Source organism: Branchiostoma lanceolatum, chromosome 18 (assembly GCF_035083965.1).
Source record: "Branchiostoma lanceolatum isolate klBraLanc5 chromosome 18, klBraLanc5.hap2, whole genome shotgun sequence".
In the NCBI taxonomy this organism is placed as follows: domain Eukaryota; kingdom Metazoa; phylum Chordata; class Leptocardii; order Amphioxiformes; family Branchiostomatidae; genus Branchiostoma; species Branchiostoma lanceolatum.
Window position 1 is genome coordinate 9,717,598 of NC_089739.1, and position 19,423 is coordinate 9,737,020.

At 40.0% G+C, this 19,423-nt stretch overlaps 2 protein-coding genes and 1 long non-coding RNA gene across 4 annotated transcripts in view; all 3 read left to right on the forward strand.

Annotated features, from left to right (window-relative positions):
- The window catches only part of LOC136424330 (UPF0500 protein C1orf216 homolog), a 37,004-nt gene extending 30,114 nt beyond the window's left edge, over positions 1–6,890 (forward strand). For both annotated transcript variants that reach the window (XM_066412889.1, XM_066412888.1), the window contains exon 2: positions 3,923–6,890. In XM_066412889.1, coding sequence (XP_066268986.1) covers positions 3,976–5,124 — 1,149 coding nt within the window. In that variant the 5' untranslated portion in view covers positions 3,923–3,975 and the 3' untranslated portion in view covers positions 5,125–6,890. The remainder of the gene's footprint in view (positions 1–3,922) is intronic.
- A 943-nt stretch (positions 6,891–7,833) lies between these two features.
- On the forward strand, positions 7,834–14,184 carry LOC136424719 (torsin-1A-like). Its single transcript, XM_066413341.1, has 4 exons — positions 7,834–8,407; positions 9,088–9,359; positions 11,402–11,577; positions 14,040–14,184. The coding sequence occupies exons 1-4, from the start codon at positions 8,227–8,229 to the stop codon at positions 14,182–14,184; spliced, it is 774 nt and encodes a 257-aa protein (XP_066269438.1). The 5' UTR covers positions 7,834–8,226.
- A 426-nt stretch (positions 14,185–14,610) lies between these two features.
- LOC136424413 (uncharacterized) lies at positions 14,611–17,198 on the forward strand. Its single transcript, XR_010753885.1, has 4 exons — positions 14,611–15,009; positions 16,104–16,224; positions 16,670–16,761; positions 17,062–17,198. It is a non-coding gene; the product is annotated as an uncharacterized lncRNA (long non-coding RNA).
- Positions 17,199–19,423: the final 2,225 nt, after the last annotated feature.

Here is a 19,423-nt window from a genome sequence, read left to right on the forward strand (position 1 = left end):
GAAGATGATTTAAAGGCTATTTCAACTAATCTCCCTTACTAAAGCTATCAGTTTCACTATCAGTTCTTACCTGAGAAATCGAACGTCATATTGTCGCTTACAGACATCAAGTTGTATTGAAAACGGGGATGTAGGGAGTTTAGGATTGCGGGTAAGCTTCAGATTATTAAGTTAGGCCATGTTGATTTGATTATATGGATGACATCCACTGAGGACCCAAAAACTGATGCGAGCGTGCGAAGACAAAAAAAGGTCGGCGAAAATTAAAAGGTTGTCTTCATTCTGAAATCTACGCGGTCAGGAAGGTTGAACAAAATTAATCGTACATGTATGATATAACGAAATATTGATTCTTCATTTTTGTTCTTTTTAAACTTCTTCTTTGACTTTGGAATTTACTTTGGCATTCTGTGACATTAGTATCCGTTTTCCTAAATAATTATTTTTGCCATTTACAGCATGTATTTTCTCACTTCGCAGCTGCTGTTTAAGATTAACAATTTGGCCGAAAACGTTTCGGGGAAACATACGAAAATTGATGCGCGCGCGTGTGTCACCCATATGTCATTAATCAAATCAACATGGCCTGATGTATAGCAACGGAAAGAAATAGCAGCTTTATGTAATAGTACCAGCCAGTTTGACTGAGTTAAGGTAATTCAGCTACCTTGATATCAGAACACAATTCCATACCAATATTGAGAAGGAAAAGGCACCTGATGCTCCTAATACATCTCATTTATCAAAGAGGGTAAAACTATGTCTATTTATTTTTCATGTAACAGCAAGTTGTGATTCAGTGCAAATGTCTACCAGACAAATGACTAAACTAAAAATGATTCATCTGAGGTATGTACTGAATGGGTTGCTGCGAAATAGATTGATAGTACATAACTGGAAGCAAATACGTGTAAAGCCAGTTACAAACCTACCGATTTATTTGCAAGGTGACAAATTGTATGTATGATGCATATTGTGATTTAAACGCTGAGTTGGGCTTACTGCACTGGAGCGAAGCACACCAACCTCTGTGCTACAAATCATAGATACAGTACGTGAGCATGGCTATAAGTAGTCTCTTGGCATTTATAGCCAAAGAAACCTGCGCGCGCATGCTAATGTAAGATTACAGTTGGACAATAAAAGTTACATGCCGGAATGCTAAAATAGTCAAGCTGGTGTAGTTTGGCTACCAACTTTAATGTGCTGTCCATATATATCAAGTGCTGCTTTAATATATAAAGAAAAACTCTATCATGTGTATTTTGATTATGATATGTTCATGGCCGTTTTCAGAACAAGCATTTTCGTGGTGGTTTTAACCGCGAACATCAAACCACCCGAACGTTTCAACATTTACATTGATAATAAAAAAAATGTAGTACTTTGGTTTCATACAGTCTCTAAGGCTAAAACTGGTAAAGCCCCCCTCTCACTGCACCTACGGCACGCTGGTGGCGCCGCTGCGGCCGATCGAATTGACAAAGCACTCAACGAATTTCATGTACAAAAAACAAATCTTTTTAAATTAAGCTTTGTGTGTTTTGTTGTCTTTTTGGTCATACCAGTGCGTTTTGAATTGAATGATATTCCCATTATAAAGTCAAGGGTAACACAAATCCAGTTTAGGACGCAGCAATACCGCCAGGGTGCCGCGGGTCCAGTGTGAGGGGGGCTTTACTAGTTCAAAGCAAAGCTACTGAAATCCCACTGATCGAAGACGGCACCGTGCCTACAAGTAGCTATTCAGCCAGCAACTCCAACGACTTGAGATACCGTTAGCTGACTCACGGGAAATTACAAACCTGGTGGTGTTGCAGTAGAAAAGCTCTGGCGACCTTCGAGGTTAAACCTTTACATCCATATAGACGTATTAAGCGTGATGTCTTGCCTTAAAGGCTCTATAAAGAAGTTCAAGATCTGTTATCTAAAATTACAAACCTGATAGTGTAGGAATAAGGAAGCTCCGATGACCTTAAAGGGCAAATGCATGCATACAGACGTCTTACACGTGGCGTCTTGTCTTTAAGGTACCATAACCAAGGATATTACTTCAAGACATGTTATCTAACATTACAAACCTGATAGTGTAGAAATAAGGAAGCTCCGATAACCTTAAAGGTCAAATCTGTGCATGCATACAGACGCCTTGCACGTGACGTTTTGTCTTTAAGGCTCCATAACCAAGGATATTACTTCAAGACGTGTTATCGAGAATTACAGACCTGATATTGCAGAAATAAGGAAGCTCTGGCGACCTTAAAGGCCAAACCTGTACATGCATACAGACGCCTTACACGTGGCGTCTTGTCTTTAAGGCTCCATAACCAAGGATATTACTTCAAGACGTGTTATCGAGAACTACAGACCTGATAGTGTAGAAATAAGGAAGCTCGGGCGACCTTAAAGGTCAAATCTGTAGATGCATACAGACGCCTTACACGTGGCGTCTTGTTTTAAAGTCTCAATAAACTAGAATATTACTTCAAGATCTGTAATATATAATGTGATCTCCTACATGTACATGTCCTCTTCAATGATTTAACTGTGATCAGAATGCAAAACCAGATCCTAGAGTTTTGAAAACATCACGATCAGAAACTGTATTGCTGGCTGAAAAAGTCACTGAAAATGTTTTAACTATTGTGTAAAAACCAAGCGTTCATGCACGTAAGTAACTTAATGCATTAAAATCCAGATGAATATATTCTATGTATTTTATGATAATGGTATCGGACAGCTGTATTGATTTATAGTTGTCGATAAAAGTGAGTCACGGCAATCGACCGAATGTTTCTTTGCTGTCAGAAGTAAAAGCACAAATGAAAATTGACGTGTCCCTTTGAAACGATTGTTAATGTTACAAAAATTACTGGTAGCAGATGATCACTGGTATGAACATATCTAGTGCCATATCAATAATTCAGTTATTGGTTAGATATGTATAATTAATGGTAATGAAAAGAGATTGACACTTTCAGTGAGTCACTGAGTTTACAGGCATTCCGGCAATGTAGCTTTAAATCAACGCTGGCAGATACAAACTGCAATCGATTTCGTGGAAATAACATCGGCCCTAGTACTGTCATCGAGTAAACACAGCGACAAATATAGAATAACTGTGGAGATTGGTCGATTAGATTCATTGGCGAAGAAACCCATCATCGGCTGGATATAATGGGACACCTACAATGTAACCAACAACCGTGCAGTACCAATTGTTACTGTGCCCTGCTTTATAAGGCTTAACTAACCGATCAAACAAATTGACGTTAACAACGCTGCCGTAAAGATGTCTATGTGGTATTTAGAAACTGCGTTACAGGTTGATGGTTGCGATACATACATGAATTTATTCTTGGCTAGACTTGGGAGGTTAATTTTCTGGGACTCATATACATTTCATAAGTTGTAAATTGCCATTACCTATGGTTGTAAATTGCTACTACCTATGCATTTGTACGTCCCTATCTGTTGACTCTCCAATATCAGCTACACTGCCTCGAAAGTCAGTGTAATGTATGGTGGCATTTGCCAATAAGTGAATAGATATTTCTTAGGAAACGTATATAATAATGTGAAAAAAAAAGATTTCATTCCTTCGTTTTCTTGTCCTCCTACCTGTTTTGTACCTATCTTAATCGATCTTCGAGCGCCTTTGATCATTTTATCAATACCGGAAATCTCCCTACGCTGTATTTCCTCACGCAGCTCTAATCAGGCTTATTGGAAGTTGACCATAAAAGGCAGAATCAATTTGCAACGCCACCACATTACTTTTGTCTTTTCAAAGGCTAAACTCACGTACCCGGTGAAATTTAGGTGCCTGCCAATCTTTCACCTTATCTTTCAAGGCTAGGGGAAATTGAAAGCGGTTTCGGTTATCTGAAAATACTGAAAGATGTATTGTCCTATTTTTCAGGAGACTGTCTGACGCCCTCGTAAACCATCAACGGCCACCGGCGAGTGAAAAAGATGTATATCACCGGCCTCCAGAGAGAAGTGACCGTGAACAACAACTGCATGCAAGTATCCGCTGGTAACTTAAACTTGGGACAACCGTCGAAAGAGCTTATTCTCAACGGCAACATCGGTGCCGTTTCTCCAACCGATAACTCTTACGTGCTCCTCGAAAATCAGAGAAACATGAACGGAACGATCACGACAAAAATGGCCGCGCTGGACATCATCAACGGAAGTGACATCATCAACGGAAGTGGAACGATGGGAACGAGTGAGATTGGGTACAAGAGCGACGGCTTGCACGAGAACGAGGCCAACCACATCAACCAGAATAGCACGTCGATCTATGGATACACAGATAACAAGATCATGCGCAACATCGTGGAACATGATCCAGACAACGCTAACAATGCAGTTGACACCGCCTTACAAAAGGACAGTCACGACGACTTCGAGAATACAGAGAATTCGAATATGCCGGAAAAATCGACCATGGAGGGTACCCAATACATCAAAGAGGAGGAGCCCGTTCGAGACCTACCAAACAATGACTCACTCGACAAATCCGATAACTCCCAGGAGGAGGAAGTGGAAAACGCTGAAGGTGATACCCCGGAGGCAACGGAGTTCAATGGTAATGGAATTGAAGAATCCAAGATGGCGGCGCTCGAGCCAGACAGCGATAGCGACACATTCGACTTCTTCCATACAGAGAAGTCTGACCGCGAGGCTGACTCAGACGACACGTTGGCTCCTACCCCTCAGAATAAAGAGATTCCAAGTCTTGAGGAACTGGACGGTCTTGAAGCTCAGGCGTCTGAGGAGTTCGACTTGGAGTCAACGAAGGTTGAGAAAGAAGCTGGCGGAAGAAGCATCCGTCAGATCAAGAGCAGCCTGGAAGAAAAGGTTCGCCGTCTTCAGGAGGAGAAGAAGATGGTTGAAGACAAAATCCGGCTGGCTCAAGAGGAGGAGCAGATTCGAGCCCATGAGAGGAGCAAGTACCAGCGTCAACTGCGCATGTGCAGACGGGACATGATGCTGCGCAGACTCCATGACCTCGGGGTCGAGTTGGAGGACCAGGCCCAGCGGCTGCAGATGTGCTACAGCAGCCTGCTGTCCATGAAGATGGAGAACTGGGCAGCCAAGGATGACGAGCAGTAAACATGCTGACAAGCAGACATGAAAAATTCAATCAGGTTGGAGAACAACTGGATACCAAGGTTCTTTATTTATCACCAATACATACAGACACAGTCGTCGTTTCAGTGACCGTCTGTCAGCTTCCTCGGGGGAATATTGACTGCTACACTAGTATTCCACACTGTAAGCTAGGTGGCTACGTTATGTTTGGGACCGTATTGAAAGCAGCGACACCTAGCCTGCAGTGCAAAATAGTACCATGCCAGTCATGATCAGCATTGTCCTGAGGAAGGTGACAGACGGTCGGGACCGAAACGTCGGCTGTGAATAAAGAACCCTGTTACCCATACTGGAAAGCCTTTGACTGACTGGACTGTGGTGATATGCGATTGTACATATAGAAGTAGCTTTGAGAGGTAGTGGGTTTTAAAGTTTAGTTTATCGGATGTTAGATTCAACTAAACTTGAAGAAACCTGAAGAAAGTACACCAGGCTATATGTTTTCTGAATAGAATAACCTAGAGTACAACACTCAGTGTGTATGTGAAGTCAGTTCAATCAAATGTGGAAATAAAAGACGAAATTAACACCACTGATAATCCACTTTCGTCGAAATGTTACTTATACTACACTATTTATTAACTCTATTCGAGAAAAATGCAAGGACATGTTTTTCTTCAGACAGTTCCATTGTTGTATCAAACCTTGTGGTATAAGAAAAAAAAACTTCAGAAATATTTTTGCCACAGATATATGGTGCATAGAGTCAAATGGTAAGCTGTGAAAATCTTGGTAACAAGCTCCTCTTTCGAATCCATTTGTTTGATGATAACCTATCGTCTGTCAAATCTTGATATTAGTCGTTTTGATATGAACAAGATTCACCCAAATTATGATGTCTTATGCGTTTATGTGTATGATATATTGTCGATGAGGTTGCGTTTGGATTCGTGGATTGCGCTCAAAACTATTATAATTCTATGTAAAGATATAGTTCAATATACATATTCAGACCTGAAAACGGCATACATGTATGCTGGCTGTAGACAAGAAATGCTTTCAAAACCTGTACGACATAGATGACCTAAACAAACAGAAGAACTATGTGGATATGTTATATGTATATATGGTTCAATTATAGCCAGGGTGATTCGCATCAACATTCCCTTAAGTCTTGAAGTAAAGTACTTGTTTGTAAATCGCTCTCATAGAATGTTGCGAAAACTATCTTATCAATATCCCAAACAACTGAAAAGTCAAATGATCTGTATCTTCAAGTTGGTGTTTTCATGCAATCGTTATGTAATAAAGACAGTCAACTTGTGAATGAATTCTCGTCTGTAAATAAAACAGTGCAAAGGGAACACTAAGAAAGCACGTACAATAATTATTATAATCAAACTCAGTCATAATGTGCAGAAGATTATTGAACACAGCGAAAGAAACTTGGAAATCTTTCCGATTTGTCCGTATATCTATAAAATTTCTGAATGTATAACCTGGTCTTCGGTTCTAATTTCTGTTAAGAGAATATCAGAATTACATTCAACGTACCACGGAGGTATTGATAGAAAGTCCCATAAGGTTCACAATTACATTGTATCAATAGGACTATTTTTCTTCGCATCGAGAAATCTATATCCTTCCCCTGTGGAAAACGAGTAAGCATTAAGGAAAGAACGGAAACCGATATTTCCGCTTTTTATCCAGTTGCCCTAAATCATGGCACTGGGACAAGAAATTCTGCCTTAGGATTCCGTAATTGTGAATAAAGACTTATCGATGTTCCTCTTCGTTGATTTTGTGGTTGTTGGATTTTCCTGCAAATTCATCGATATCTACAAATAGCCACACATGAGAGACATCATGGGTCAAACGAGCGAAATTTCTAACGGTGAAAGCAATGTCGAACCAGTTTACTTTATTAGCTCACTGAAGAGTTGCTTTTCCACTGGTCGTGACAGAGAGGACAGAAGCGTTGTACAGCTAGTAGTATTTACAGGTTCATTGTACTTGGGAAATTCCCTTCGCTCTTTTCGACAAGCACAATTAACAGTGGACTGTGGCTTAACGTCCCGTCCTGAGGACTACAGCCCTTTCCGGTAGCGTGCATGTCGGATGAGCGACACAGCCGGAATCGAACTCAAGGCTTCTTTGTCCAGAGGCAGGGCCGCTAACCACTGGACTACGCAACCTACTAAAAAGCAGGTCGTATGTAAATGATGTAAAAGGCAAATAATAAACATTCTACCTTTATTGTTTAGTTAACCGTACGTACGTCACTCTACTTTATTCGTTGCGTCAATACACCTTCTTCGTTTTCTTCTTTAAAAAAAAAACAAGCTTAAGCTGTATTACTATAACATGTAGATTGAAACATAAGACATGCCTCTGCACGCGCATACTGACAACTAGGTGTTCCATGGGCCATTTACCTTTACAACCGATCGACGCCGCCAGCTATGTTTCTAGACCATGAAACATTCAAGTCTGACATCTTACAAAACGTGTTTGCAAAGGGTTCTGCGGTAAACGTGAAAGCAAGCGGACACATGTTGGTTAATTTGTATATATCCATGATATATTATATGACTCAATAATCTAGATATATCAGATATAGCAAGGGAGTATGGATTTATAGTTTTGCAGACAGGTTTTGAGAATGAATCAATATCCAGAAGGCTCCCTTCATATTAGACGTTTCTAGTCAATCGTCTCACGTTTCACATATGAACTTTGCATTGTTTACATTCAACCTTGGTCCCCGGTAAGTTAGGTTCACCAAATGGTAGGACATTCGATACAACATGCTTACAATCGGTACTCCCTATACAGCTATTTGTATAGCTATCATTTGGTCCACCCATTTGACTATTCAAAGGACCTCGGTATCTCGCGTTTCAAACATCGACGTGTAACAAAACATTGGGACCTACTTGTGGCAGATTTCACCATGGAGTTGTTTAATTATTAGCGACATACCCAAGCGCCTTGGTCAACGACCATGCAGCTTAGCCTTAGATCAGGTCACTACACAAGGAACGGGTGTGTTGTTGTTTTCGTCACAGTTTCTCGAAGTATGTAAACTTAGTGGTACTTTATCGACCATATCGAGACGAAACAATGGGTTCCAAAATGGGTCAACAACGTGGAGAACTTGAGAGAACTATGGTCGTGCCGATTGGAGTTGTTGCTGCTGTTCTAATCCTGTCAATATTCATATACACTGTGCTGTATTCCTCGACACCACCGTCGGAGCCAATTACCACAATTTGTGACGGAAAATTCAACCCAAACATGACATGTAAGTATAAAACTTCCTTAAATGAGTTTTTAACTGAACAAATATGATACCATGTTAGTATTGGAGTGTAGGCACGTACGTATACATCAAGTAATAATTTTGCATTTAAGATCTAAATTCTTTGTAATAATTACGTTTATCATTTCATATCCCTATTGCCATGTCAAGAGTGGACCATGTTCAACCCACATGTATTCACAGCCAGGCGCCGGAGGCTAATGCCTTGTATATATGTTAAGTAAATACGCCATTCACAAGGCATGAAGTATTAGTGCTGTATTTGCATAAGGTGCAGTTTGTTGATACAGTACCGCCGCAGAATAACTTTATAACCACGAAGTAACTGCAACACATACATGCGTGAAGAGTACACGTTACATATGTGTGTGTGTGTGTGTGTGTGTGTTTACGTATGTATGTGTGTATGTATGTGTGTGTGCATTTGTGTGTGTGTACGCGTATGTGCGCGTGTGTGTGTGCATGTGTGTGTGCATGTGTGTCTCTTTGTGTGAATGTCTGTGTGGTTGGTTGTTTGTCTGTATGTGTGTATGTGCGTATGTGTGTTCGTGTATGTGCGTGTGTGTGTGTGCGCGCGTATGGTTTGCGTATACAGTCACACATTACCACCAACGTATCCTTTATGAGCTTTCTTCCACACTTTAATTTCTCCACGTCTATAGATCTGGAGACATTGCTGACCAAAAGGCTGTACGGTCAGCCTCTAGTGAGAGATGTAGTGGTCAAGGCCATTCAGAGCCACCTGACCGCTCCAAAACCAGACAAAGCGCTGGTCTTCTCCTTCCACGGACCGTCAGGAGTAGGAAAGACGTTCGCGACTGACATGATCGCAAAGGCAGTCTTCACAAACGGCATGGGATCCCCATACGTTCACTACTACTCCGCTGAGGTCGACTTCAAACACACCGATGAGCTCAACATAAGGGAATATAAGGTGCGAAAAAACGATAACTAGTACATAATGATTTTGAGAACGAATATCAGTTCATAATAGATTGTCCAACCTATGAAGACTGATGAAAACTGTTACAGTCTATTGCATGTAAAACCACATACAAAGACAGAGTTATTCAACGTGATATTAGCATGCCCTGTTCATATATCTACCGATTAGGTCAATTTATATAAAACTCATATGCAAAATCGAGACAACGTTATACATTCCTGACGCAACATAATGGTCTAGAGTATCAGTATACATAGTTACGTTGTATTTACTATTATCTATAAGTATATTTAGTTCTTCCAAATTGTTTGATATTAGCAGTAATTCAACTGCCATGTATGTACAAGATACCTTACATTGTACCTCACGCAATAAACCTCTGTTTCTTAATCTTAAACCGGTACTGTCTTGGACAAATGGTACAGCTCTTATATCTGACATGCGGGTAAGATTAATGACCACTTTATCGGTCGGACGGAGTATCAGGTAAAGGTGTGAGATATCTTGGATCAAAGATACTGCTCCTGGACATTTTTCACCTGTGTAGACATTGCATCTGACGTACGGGTACGATTAACGATCACTTTACCGGTCGAACGGAGAGTAAGGTAGGGTTGTAAGGTATCTCGGATCAAAGTTGCTGCTCCCGGACATTTTTCTCCTGTGTCACCTAAAGACAATTCCATTGCTGCTGTTTCAGTACTGAGCTATATTTACAGGGAAGGGGGGTTGTTAGTCCTCCCCTCTAGTGAGCTCGAGGTACCTATTCGAACACGGGACCCCCTTAACGTCCCTTCCGAAAGACGGGTGCAGCCCCAACCGAGATACCCTTCCCAGGATTTGACCCGGGTCTCCCAACTAGCAACTAATTGGAATCTGGAGCTCAATTGTGAGGCTGCTACCAGTTGCGCTATAGGGACATCTTCTGTCTTAAACTAATGGAGTAGCCATTGCATCTGACGTGCGGGCAAGATTAACGGGCACTTTACCGATCGAACAGTGTATCAGGTAGCCTGGGTGCCATCCTAGTTCTATCGCTAGGTAGCGGTAGAAATAGGATGGCACCCAGGCTAAGTATCAGGTAAAGGTGTAAGATATCTTGGATCAAAGTTACTGCCCCTGGACATTTTTCTCCTGTGTAGGCATTGCATCTGACGTACGTGTACGATTAACGACCACTTTACCGGTCGAACAGAGTATCAGGTAAAGGTGTGAGATATCTGGGATCAAAGTTGCTGGACCTGGACATTTTTCTCCTGGTATTAGTTGCTGCTAATGTGTTATATCGACCTCAAAAAAACCGATACAAGAAGGCCAGTTCCTGACTGCGCTCGATGCCAAAATACCAATCTTATAAGCTGGACTGTCTTATCTAGTTTGAATCAGGATACTGTAAATGCAGAAATGTTCGCGGTGGTTTTATGTTCGTGGTTTCCGCGGAGACGTTTCACCGCGAACTTAAAACCACCGCAAACATTTTTGTTCAATACTGTAGCAGTATGTGACTATTGCGCTTCCGCAAACTCAAAGCCACCGCTAACACTCCATTTTCGCCTCAGCGCGAAATAAAAAACCAGGCGAACTTAAATGCATTTACAGTTATTCGTGACACTCCATGCTACTAGGGTGGCGACCTCGCTGCGACCGAGTGATTTTACAGAGCGCTCAACGAATTTCATACATAAAAACGAATATTTTTACGCTTTATGTGTTTTGCTGTCTTTTTAGCAATACTTTTACATTTTTCATGATATACCGCTTATGAAGTCAAGGATTATAAAAAGTCAATTTAGGTCGCAGCGAGGCCGCAGTGCGATCGCCGTCTAAAGACATGGGGGCCTTGTGTATCGTTGGGCTACGTAGATTTATGTTTAGCATAAGACTCATATGATATGCCTTTAGACAAGCGTCTTCCTACATGTAAATTCGATACATTCTTATAAAAAAGGTAAGCCATTTTCCTTTATCGTAATGCATGCTATCTTTTATCTAACTTCTGCGTTAACGTTTCATCTTCATTCTGCTTCCAGAAACAGCTACGTCGTGACATTTATGAAGGCGTGCGTCGGTGCCAACATTCCATTTTCATATTCGACCATGTGGACAGAATGCCCCGGGACCTTATTGACACCATCAAGCCCTTCGTTGAAGAGTATGTCAAAGTGGACGGAATTAACTTTAGAAAAGCCATCTTTATTCTGATAAGGTACGTAGTCATACTTTGTGGTATATGTCAAGCGGTAAATAGTGAATGGCATCTATGCATATATTGGGTGCACGTTCCTAAACTCAGCACCAAAGCCAGGGTGGTCAAGGAACAAGGAAAAGCAAATGTGTTCTTAAAATATAAGGTACGCAGTCATGAAACACATTTTGTCGTGTATGTCAAGCTGTACACGAAGATACTGCAAAATATCTGTATATTCATATCCTCAAGGTATACCAGAAAACACATCACAAAGCACATAAAAACAGCACCAAGGTCAAGGGTTGTTCCAAAATATAGATTGGATCTAGCCTCGTCCTTCATAGATTAGCATATTTTCCACATCAACTCCTACCTTTGACTGATAGCCATCTGCAAATGCAAGTTGTAGTTTTGACACCTTATCGTAGTCTTACGTCCATCTACAAATGAAATTGCCTTAGTCAGCTACAATCTGCAATATGATTGCGTTAAGTCCATGTTGATTTCATTATATGGATGACATCCATAATGAAATTTTGTCTGTTTCCGAAAAAAAAAAAGTTTTCGACCATACTGTAAATCGTACAAAGCAGCTGCAAAATGATCAAACATATGTCGTACATTGCAAAAAGATATTGGTAAACGATACTATTGTAGAATGCCCAAATCCATTCCAAAGTGTGAAGAAATGAAAATGAAGCATCTAGTATTCGACATGCCATCCTCTGTGTGTTTAGCAATTTATTCAACCGTCCTGGCCCCGTAGATTTTTGCGTTTCGGCGCATGCGCGCCGGAACGCATTGTCCTGGCTTTTACCTTCAAGCATGCAAGGAAGGAACCAGGGAAGCTTGGTTCAACACTGTGTCGCACACAATAACACCTTATATGGCAATACGTTCTCAAATCCTTGTATAGCCGTTGCCTTATATGGCAAGAGAGCACGAAAATGCAGGCAGGCTAGATTTGCATGTGACACAGGACGGCGACCGCATGTAACTGCTACAACTGTTCGGAAATATCATTGCATTGTGGTTTCGGACTTTGATATCCTGAAAAATGACCATATTACATCTATTCCACAAGATTGCAGAAGAAAAAAAATGATTTCGTCAAGAAAACGACCAAAAATCGGCATAAATGATACCATATAGTGAGGTTATAGCATTACGTCCAGAATAAATAGTTACGTACCGCAGCTTGGCCGATTTGGCAACGCGAAGCACTTCGGACCCAGAAGATCCGGGTTCGTCTCCGTGCATGGATTGGTTCTTTTTTCTTTTTAGATATTGAATATCAAAAATATATATTGATATTATATTAATCTATCAATATCATATTTATGAATATCATTTTTTTTCATTAATAAATAAAGAAATATTTTATATTTGTTATTTTTAGATATTCATTTAATATATACAAGGCCTTTGTCTTATGAACAGGACTTCATAGATTCCAAACCCGGCATTCGAATTTTTCTGTTCATTGTAATGGAAAATACCGTGCAGCGGCTCCTATGCGCGGTAAGATGATTCTTGCAAAACACTCGCCACTAAACTTCTATCCCCGATGTAAACAGAGGCTCTTGATGTTGTTTGCAAAACAGCGATTCTTTGTTACAGTAGCAAATGCTCCATTGTTCAGTATCGACTTCATTCAGACAACACGGACGTGGAAAGTGGCGCCCCTCGGCACAAAACTATGGGAATTTTCATGAATTTTAGCAAAATTACCCAGGAAAATAAGGAAGAAATGTTGTAAATGCGGAAACCAGAATAATACGGATGAGGTAGCTGTTGATTTGTTTGACATTTGGTAGTCATTTTAGATAGAACCTTAGCTGTTATGAACTTCTATTTCACTTAATTACCATAGTGCTGATGATTCAATGGTGCTTTTTCAAATTTTATGTTTTATTGCGTGCCATGTACATAATTACATTGATAGCTTTTATAATGAGCCTATTATACATTTTACAAATAAGTACAAGTTGTAGGCCAAGACCAGCTTTTTCAAAAGCACTTAAGTTAAGTGACGTAACTTCAAAATTGCTTTCCCCAATCTGCCTTTCTCTATTAAAACAGTACTCATTTCCCAAAATGACAATTTTTCTTATAGACTGAACAGCCCTTGAGTGACTTCCTCTGGCAGATTTTACTTCAAGTAAAGGGAAAAGACAATTCACACTTATAAACGTAGCCGAAACGCCAGCTTTTTTTAAAAGCTCTTGTTTTGGGTATGTTTAGCCATTTATTCAACCGTCCTGACCACGTAGATTTTATTATCAAGGCAACTTTGTTTTGCCAAACGTTTTTTATTCGCACGATTTTGTCAATTTTGGGGTACTAAGAGGATGTTATCCATAGAATCAAATCAACATGGCCCTGCCTTACAAGAACAGGGTGATCTTACAAATATTTTTTTTAGCATTCTAATCACGTTCTTTCAGCACAACTCATTTAATATCTGTTCCCGCCTACAGCTACTCGGCCTCTGATGCAATAATCAAGATGACAATGAAGTTAAGGTCCGAAGAAATCGAAAGAGAAGACTTTTCCCTGGAAGGCTTTGAGGAGGCTATAACAAAAAGCGCTCTAGGGAGGCAAGGTATGCGTCTAGAATTCTAAATGCCCTCTTTTCCAAGAATGCGTAGTAAATCTAGTCGACTCAGGTAAGGTAGGCTACAAATAGAAAAGATACGACAAAGGAAATTAACATATTGAGAACTAATTGGATAAAATTTAGATCATTGAAGAAAATCATTAAGATACCCGTAATATAAAGACTTTAACATGACTTGATATGAATGGGGTTTATGCGTGGGTGGTCTTATTGACCAATTGCATTGTCATCTCGTTACATGTGCATGTTAAACATTCATTCAATACCTTGTTACCATATGCCTTTGTTTGAAATGCTCTCGTATTTGAGTCACATAAACCTGTATTACTTCTGGCCTACGTGGCAGTTAAGCCTAATTTACGTTCAGCGCAGTACATTAAACATTTCAGGAAGGTTGGAGTTCCGACCGAAAATTCATGGTTGAGTTCATTCTTTGTATTGGATCAAAGCTCAAAACTTTACAATATGTACTCTACCAACACAGATGAGCTTTCATTCTAATTTACGAACCTGTTTTTGCTTGGTATTCACAGCCTGGTGTCCTGATTTGAAAATAGACTGGTACCACGACCATCCAGTCACTGGCTTTTACCACAAAATACAGACATATCTTCACAGGCCGGTTTATAAGCACGAAGAGAAAGAACAATATCTATACTTCAACGGAACACATTGGGTACTGCTTTTTGAGACGAGGAACGCTGCTACGTTATTGATGTATGTGAGGGATAAACCAATGAGGCCTGAAGAAGTCAGGAAACAATGGAAGGTGGCTCAGAACGACGGCTTGGCGTTCAGAGACGCCCCTGAGATGCGGCTTACCTGCTCGGGTGAGTTATCATTCGCGTGTGAGGTTTTGAGATAAGACCATAAGGCCATGTTGATTCGATTACATGGATGGCATTCTCTGGGAACCCCAAAACTGATGCGAGTATGCGAAAACAATGTCGCCTTCATCATGAAATCTAAGGGCATGTTGATTTTATTATATGGATGGCATCCTCTGAGAACAACAAACTGATGCGAGAGTGCGAATAAGACAAGCAAAAAAACAAGTTGCCTTCATTATGAAATCTACGTGCTCATGAAATAATGACTTAACACACAGAGTATGGTATTCCAAACAATAAATTCATCATTTTTGTTCTTTCACATCTTCTTTGGCATTAGAATTGATTTTGGCATTCTATGACATTGATGATGTCAAAGTCACGTCAGTGTCCGTTTAAATTTCTATTTCTCCTTTTTGCAATTCTTCTAGCTTTGTAGCTGCTTTATTTAAGGTGTGGTGAAAACCTTTATTTCGAAAATTGATGCGCGCTTGGATGTCATCCATATGATCAAATCAACATGGCTTAACGTTACAGACATAGTCTTTATGTGCATCTATTATTAGATTTTCCATCCATGCACGACATTAATCAGTATCACACGAGTCTCATCCTATCAAAAACTCCATCCAACATTTTCATATCCAGCTTCCTGCAAACGAGGGTTATGTCAGTCACGGTATCAATATCAATACATCTTGAATTTGTAGGGAGTAACCTGGAATAGAATTCTATAGCTGGTAATCTTGGGAAATGAAAGCCATTTATTTCCACAGGGCAACATTAAATGGAAACAAACACCGTTGGGATTTTGCAAAAAAGGTATGAATCATAAAACCGCAGCCAGACGTGATGTGGTCTAGACAAAAATGTTAAATGATATGGAAACGACAAAAAGTGTTCTGACATTTAATATACGTCACGTTTGGCAAGAGCCGTGACCTTGCATCAGTTTTAATGTCCTTGACCACTGTTGCGAACATAAAGATGATTGAATTAGACACGACTAAGCCATAAAGTCTGATAACTTATATGCATCTCCTTCCTCCGTGAAATAATGGCTGTCGCCAATGTTTTGCTTTGTAATTCATCAGAGATGCCTGTGCCAAGCGGCGGGAATGTGTGTGTGGATACAAGAACGCACGCTTGCTTGGAGACTGTTCAGGTTCAGAGGCTCGTCAGATGTGGATTCCTGTGGCTACACTCCTGCAAAAAGTATCGATCTTCTCATGTTCCATAAATAGAATGGCTAGCAATCATGCAATTCACTGTAGCTTATTTCCATTGTTGATCATCGCTTGATGCAACTTTGCGCTACCAGCGAAAATATATGTGTATGATTCATCGCCTATCATGGCCAAAATACACCCATATCTATTCTAGTAAAATGGATAGTACATAGATTAGCATATTTTGCACTTGGTAGAAAACCAGGCAAAAGCGTTGTTAACATGTAATTCTTCCCTTTACTTTAAAATTTACTTAAGTAAAAATTTTGAATCTGAAAGTAATTCTGTGCTTAACATATTCTTAATACGTTGATGAAGGTTAGACATCCAGGTGATAAGAAACGCCAAAAGTAGTAACTGTGTAAAGTTTTGAAAGTCATTCTTGATAGTTTGTTGAAGTGATAGTTGTCTTCTGTATCAATATTTTACAGAAATTTCACGGAAGAACACCAGGCGACATGTGCTTATACACACTACTTTTGCTGCAAGGGCTTCGTCCAGGACGGTACAGAATGCGTAAAAGGTAGACAGATAAAATAGCTTCATTTTAGACCTCTTCCTCTTAACACCCAATCTACTATAATGGTTTGCACATCTGTTTAGCCTAGTCATTGGAAACGTAGGTGGCCATGGGAACCGCCCTATATATATGGAAAGGCAGTTTTATTAAAACCTTAAACTTAAAGGGCATAAGACACCAATGACATCAACATTAAGAATTTCCTGAAATTACATAAAACATAATACTGTCGTTTAATAACATAGAAATTTTCAAAAAATATTCAGCCTTCGGATGAAGTTGAACATCAAACATATATTTCAGGTCATCTCCCCTGGCAGGAAGAACTTCTTACCCAGGGTCTTATTGATCACGTGGTGCCTTTCCTGTCTCTATCGGTGGAGCATGTTGAAATGTGTATCAGAGACGTTCTAAGAGAGATCAGCAAGGAAACCAATATGACTATGGTGAGCAATTTCTTCTTTGTAGATCTATTGGTAATAATTCAATTTTGAGGGTGTAAATTTGACAATAAAAAGTATGGGAGAAGACTGAATCATGCTAATTTTTACACATCGAAACGGTGTAAAACTGCATAATTTCTACTACTTTTCTCTAAACGTTAAATCACGGGCGGATTCAATCACTTCCAAAGTGCCAAAATTGTCAATCAGAAAACATCTTTTGGAAGCTAACACCTTCCACCATCTCACTGGCGAGTTTGTTTGGTCAGATGTAGTCTTTAAAGACCCACTATGTAGTTTTAGGCCAATACAGAAAGTAGATTTTCCTACTGTTTCTTTGCATAGCAAGTTTATCAACTCTATAGAATTGCTTACAGATATTCAGGAAGGGAGGTTACAACATTACTGCACCATACAAACAACTTTAAAAAACTGTTATCCTCCATCCAAAACAACACACAGTGTGAAACTAACACATGGCCGCACATGGCTTCTCTACCTCTTATCAGGCTGATCGCCCAGTGGGGTGCCTGTTTACAGTTCACCAGTTTCTGTAAAAAAATCATCCTTACCAGTGTTATTGAAGTTTTGAAGGGAAAATAACCACACTTTATTGATGCCCTTCAAAGTAGACACTCTAGAATAAATTAATAGTTGTATTTTACCCTCTTGGAAAAAGATATGAGTGTTTCCAAAGAGAAGAGCTTCATGGCATCTGGCAGTCTAAAGTGTGCCTAAGTGATTAGACCACCATGGGGGTCCTCCAGTGCACTGGGATGTTGTTGTTTATCTACTATTGAGGTGGTGTCCGGGAGTTTTTGTTTTGTTTTTGTAAAATTCACAAATACCAAAAATAGATTAAATAATGAAGAAAATATGCTGAAAAGGGGTTGTACATGTCAGTACCTGCCATTAACATTAAGATTTGTTCACAAGAATATTTTCAATTTTTGCGCCAAAATCCTACATAGTGGGCCTTTAACGCAAGTTAGAAAGGGATTCTTCGGGAAATGGCTGATACGAGTCAGAGTTTCAATGCGATTCACGTGGTTTGATTGGTTGGGGTGTATGTGAACCAGTCAGAATTGCCTTGAAGAAGGTGACAGATGGTCACCGAAACGTCGGTGGAATAAATCTCTTGATTGTGTAAAAAGATTATTCTTATTCAGTGACTTACCAACCTGATGAAACTAATCACGGATCAACTTCTAACCGTTTGTCCCCTACAGACCAGACTAAGACGACTAGCTGATGAGATGACTTACCTGCCGAAGGATGCCATGGTCCAGTACTCTAAACATGGATGCTTCCGGGTCAGGAATTTGGTCATCACGAGCATTACTGACTTAGACTGAAAACAAGCCACACAACTAACAATCTTGGGACAAACTGGTCTCTCACAATAATGTCCATCACTTTCCAATGTCACATGTATGTCTCCTGTGTTTCTACATGTACATATTTCCTGTACGTGCAATTAGCCTTCCGGCATGAACTTGCAAATACACTTTGTTGCATTTGAATGTTCTAGACCAAAAACAATCGAGTCAAGGGATAGGTGAAGCATTTGTAAAGGGAGAAGGTATGTGCAACATACGAAGGTATGTGCTACACGTGGTATATAGTGGGAAAGGAATGAGGTATTGTTGCAATGTTATAAATGTCAATGTACATTGCATGTCATAAACTAAAGGACTGAAATCTCTATCTGTTGTTATTTCCATCGTGCATATACTACATTTTAGCTTGTCAGTTATAATATCTGTATGTATTGATATAGTTTGTTAGATATATGTTTGTTTGACTTGCACTCCAGAAAGATTAGCTACTTACTTGTTTGTTACTTGTATGATAGCTAATGGAGCAAAATTAATACAGTATCCAAATTATCTTAGTTACTCCGAGTTGAGTAATGATACACCCTTGCCAAACTGTTGACTAATGTAGCATTAATGCCGCACTACGCGCTCCTTAGCGGAGCACATTGGGCATTAATGCTGGATTCCCTCTGCTCCCTTTGGAACAGAGCATTAATGCCAGCATACACCCCTGTCCATTAATCATCATTTATCACCCAGTCTTCTTGGACTGAAGGGGAAGTGGAAACCCTTTCCCCCTTTCCCCTGGCTGGTGCCAGTAGGGGTGGTCACACCAAATTAACCCTCTGCCCCCTAACTACAGTCCACCCTTGTTAAAAAACCCAGCTGTTGCAGGGTGCTAAT

Coding starts and splice junctions, on each gene's coding strand:
- LOC136424719 (XM_066413341.1), top strand. CDS start 8,227: ATGGGTTCCAAAATGGGTCAACAACGTGGAGAACTTGAGAGAACTATG. Junction 8,408..9,087: donor ATTCAACCCAAACATGACAT/GTAAGTATAAAA, acceptor CCACGTCTATAG/ATCTGGAGACATTGCTGACC. Junction 9,360..11,401: donor TCAACATAAGGGAATATAAG/GTGCGAAAAAAC, acceptor TTCTGCTTCCAG/AAACAGCTACGTCGTGACAT.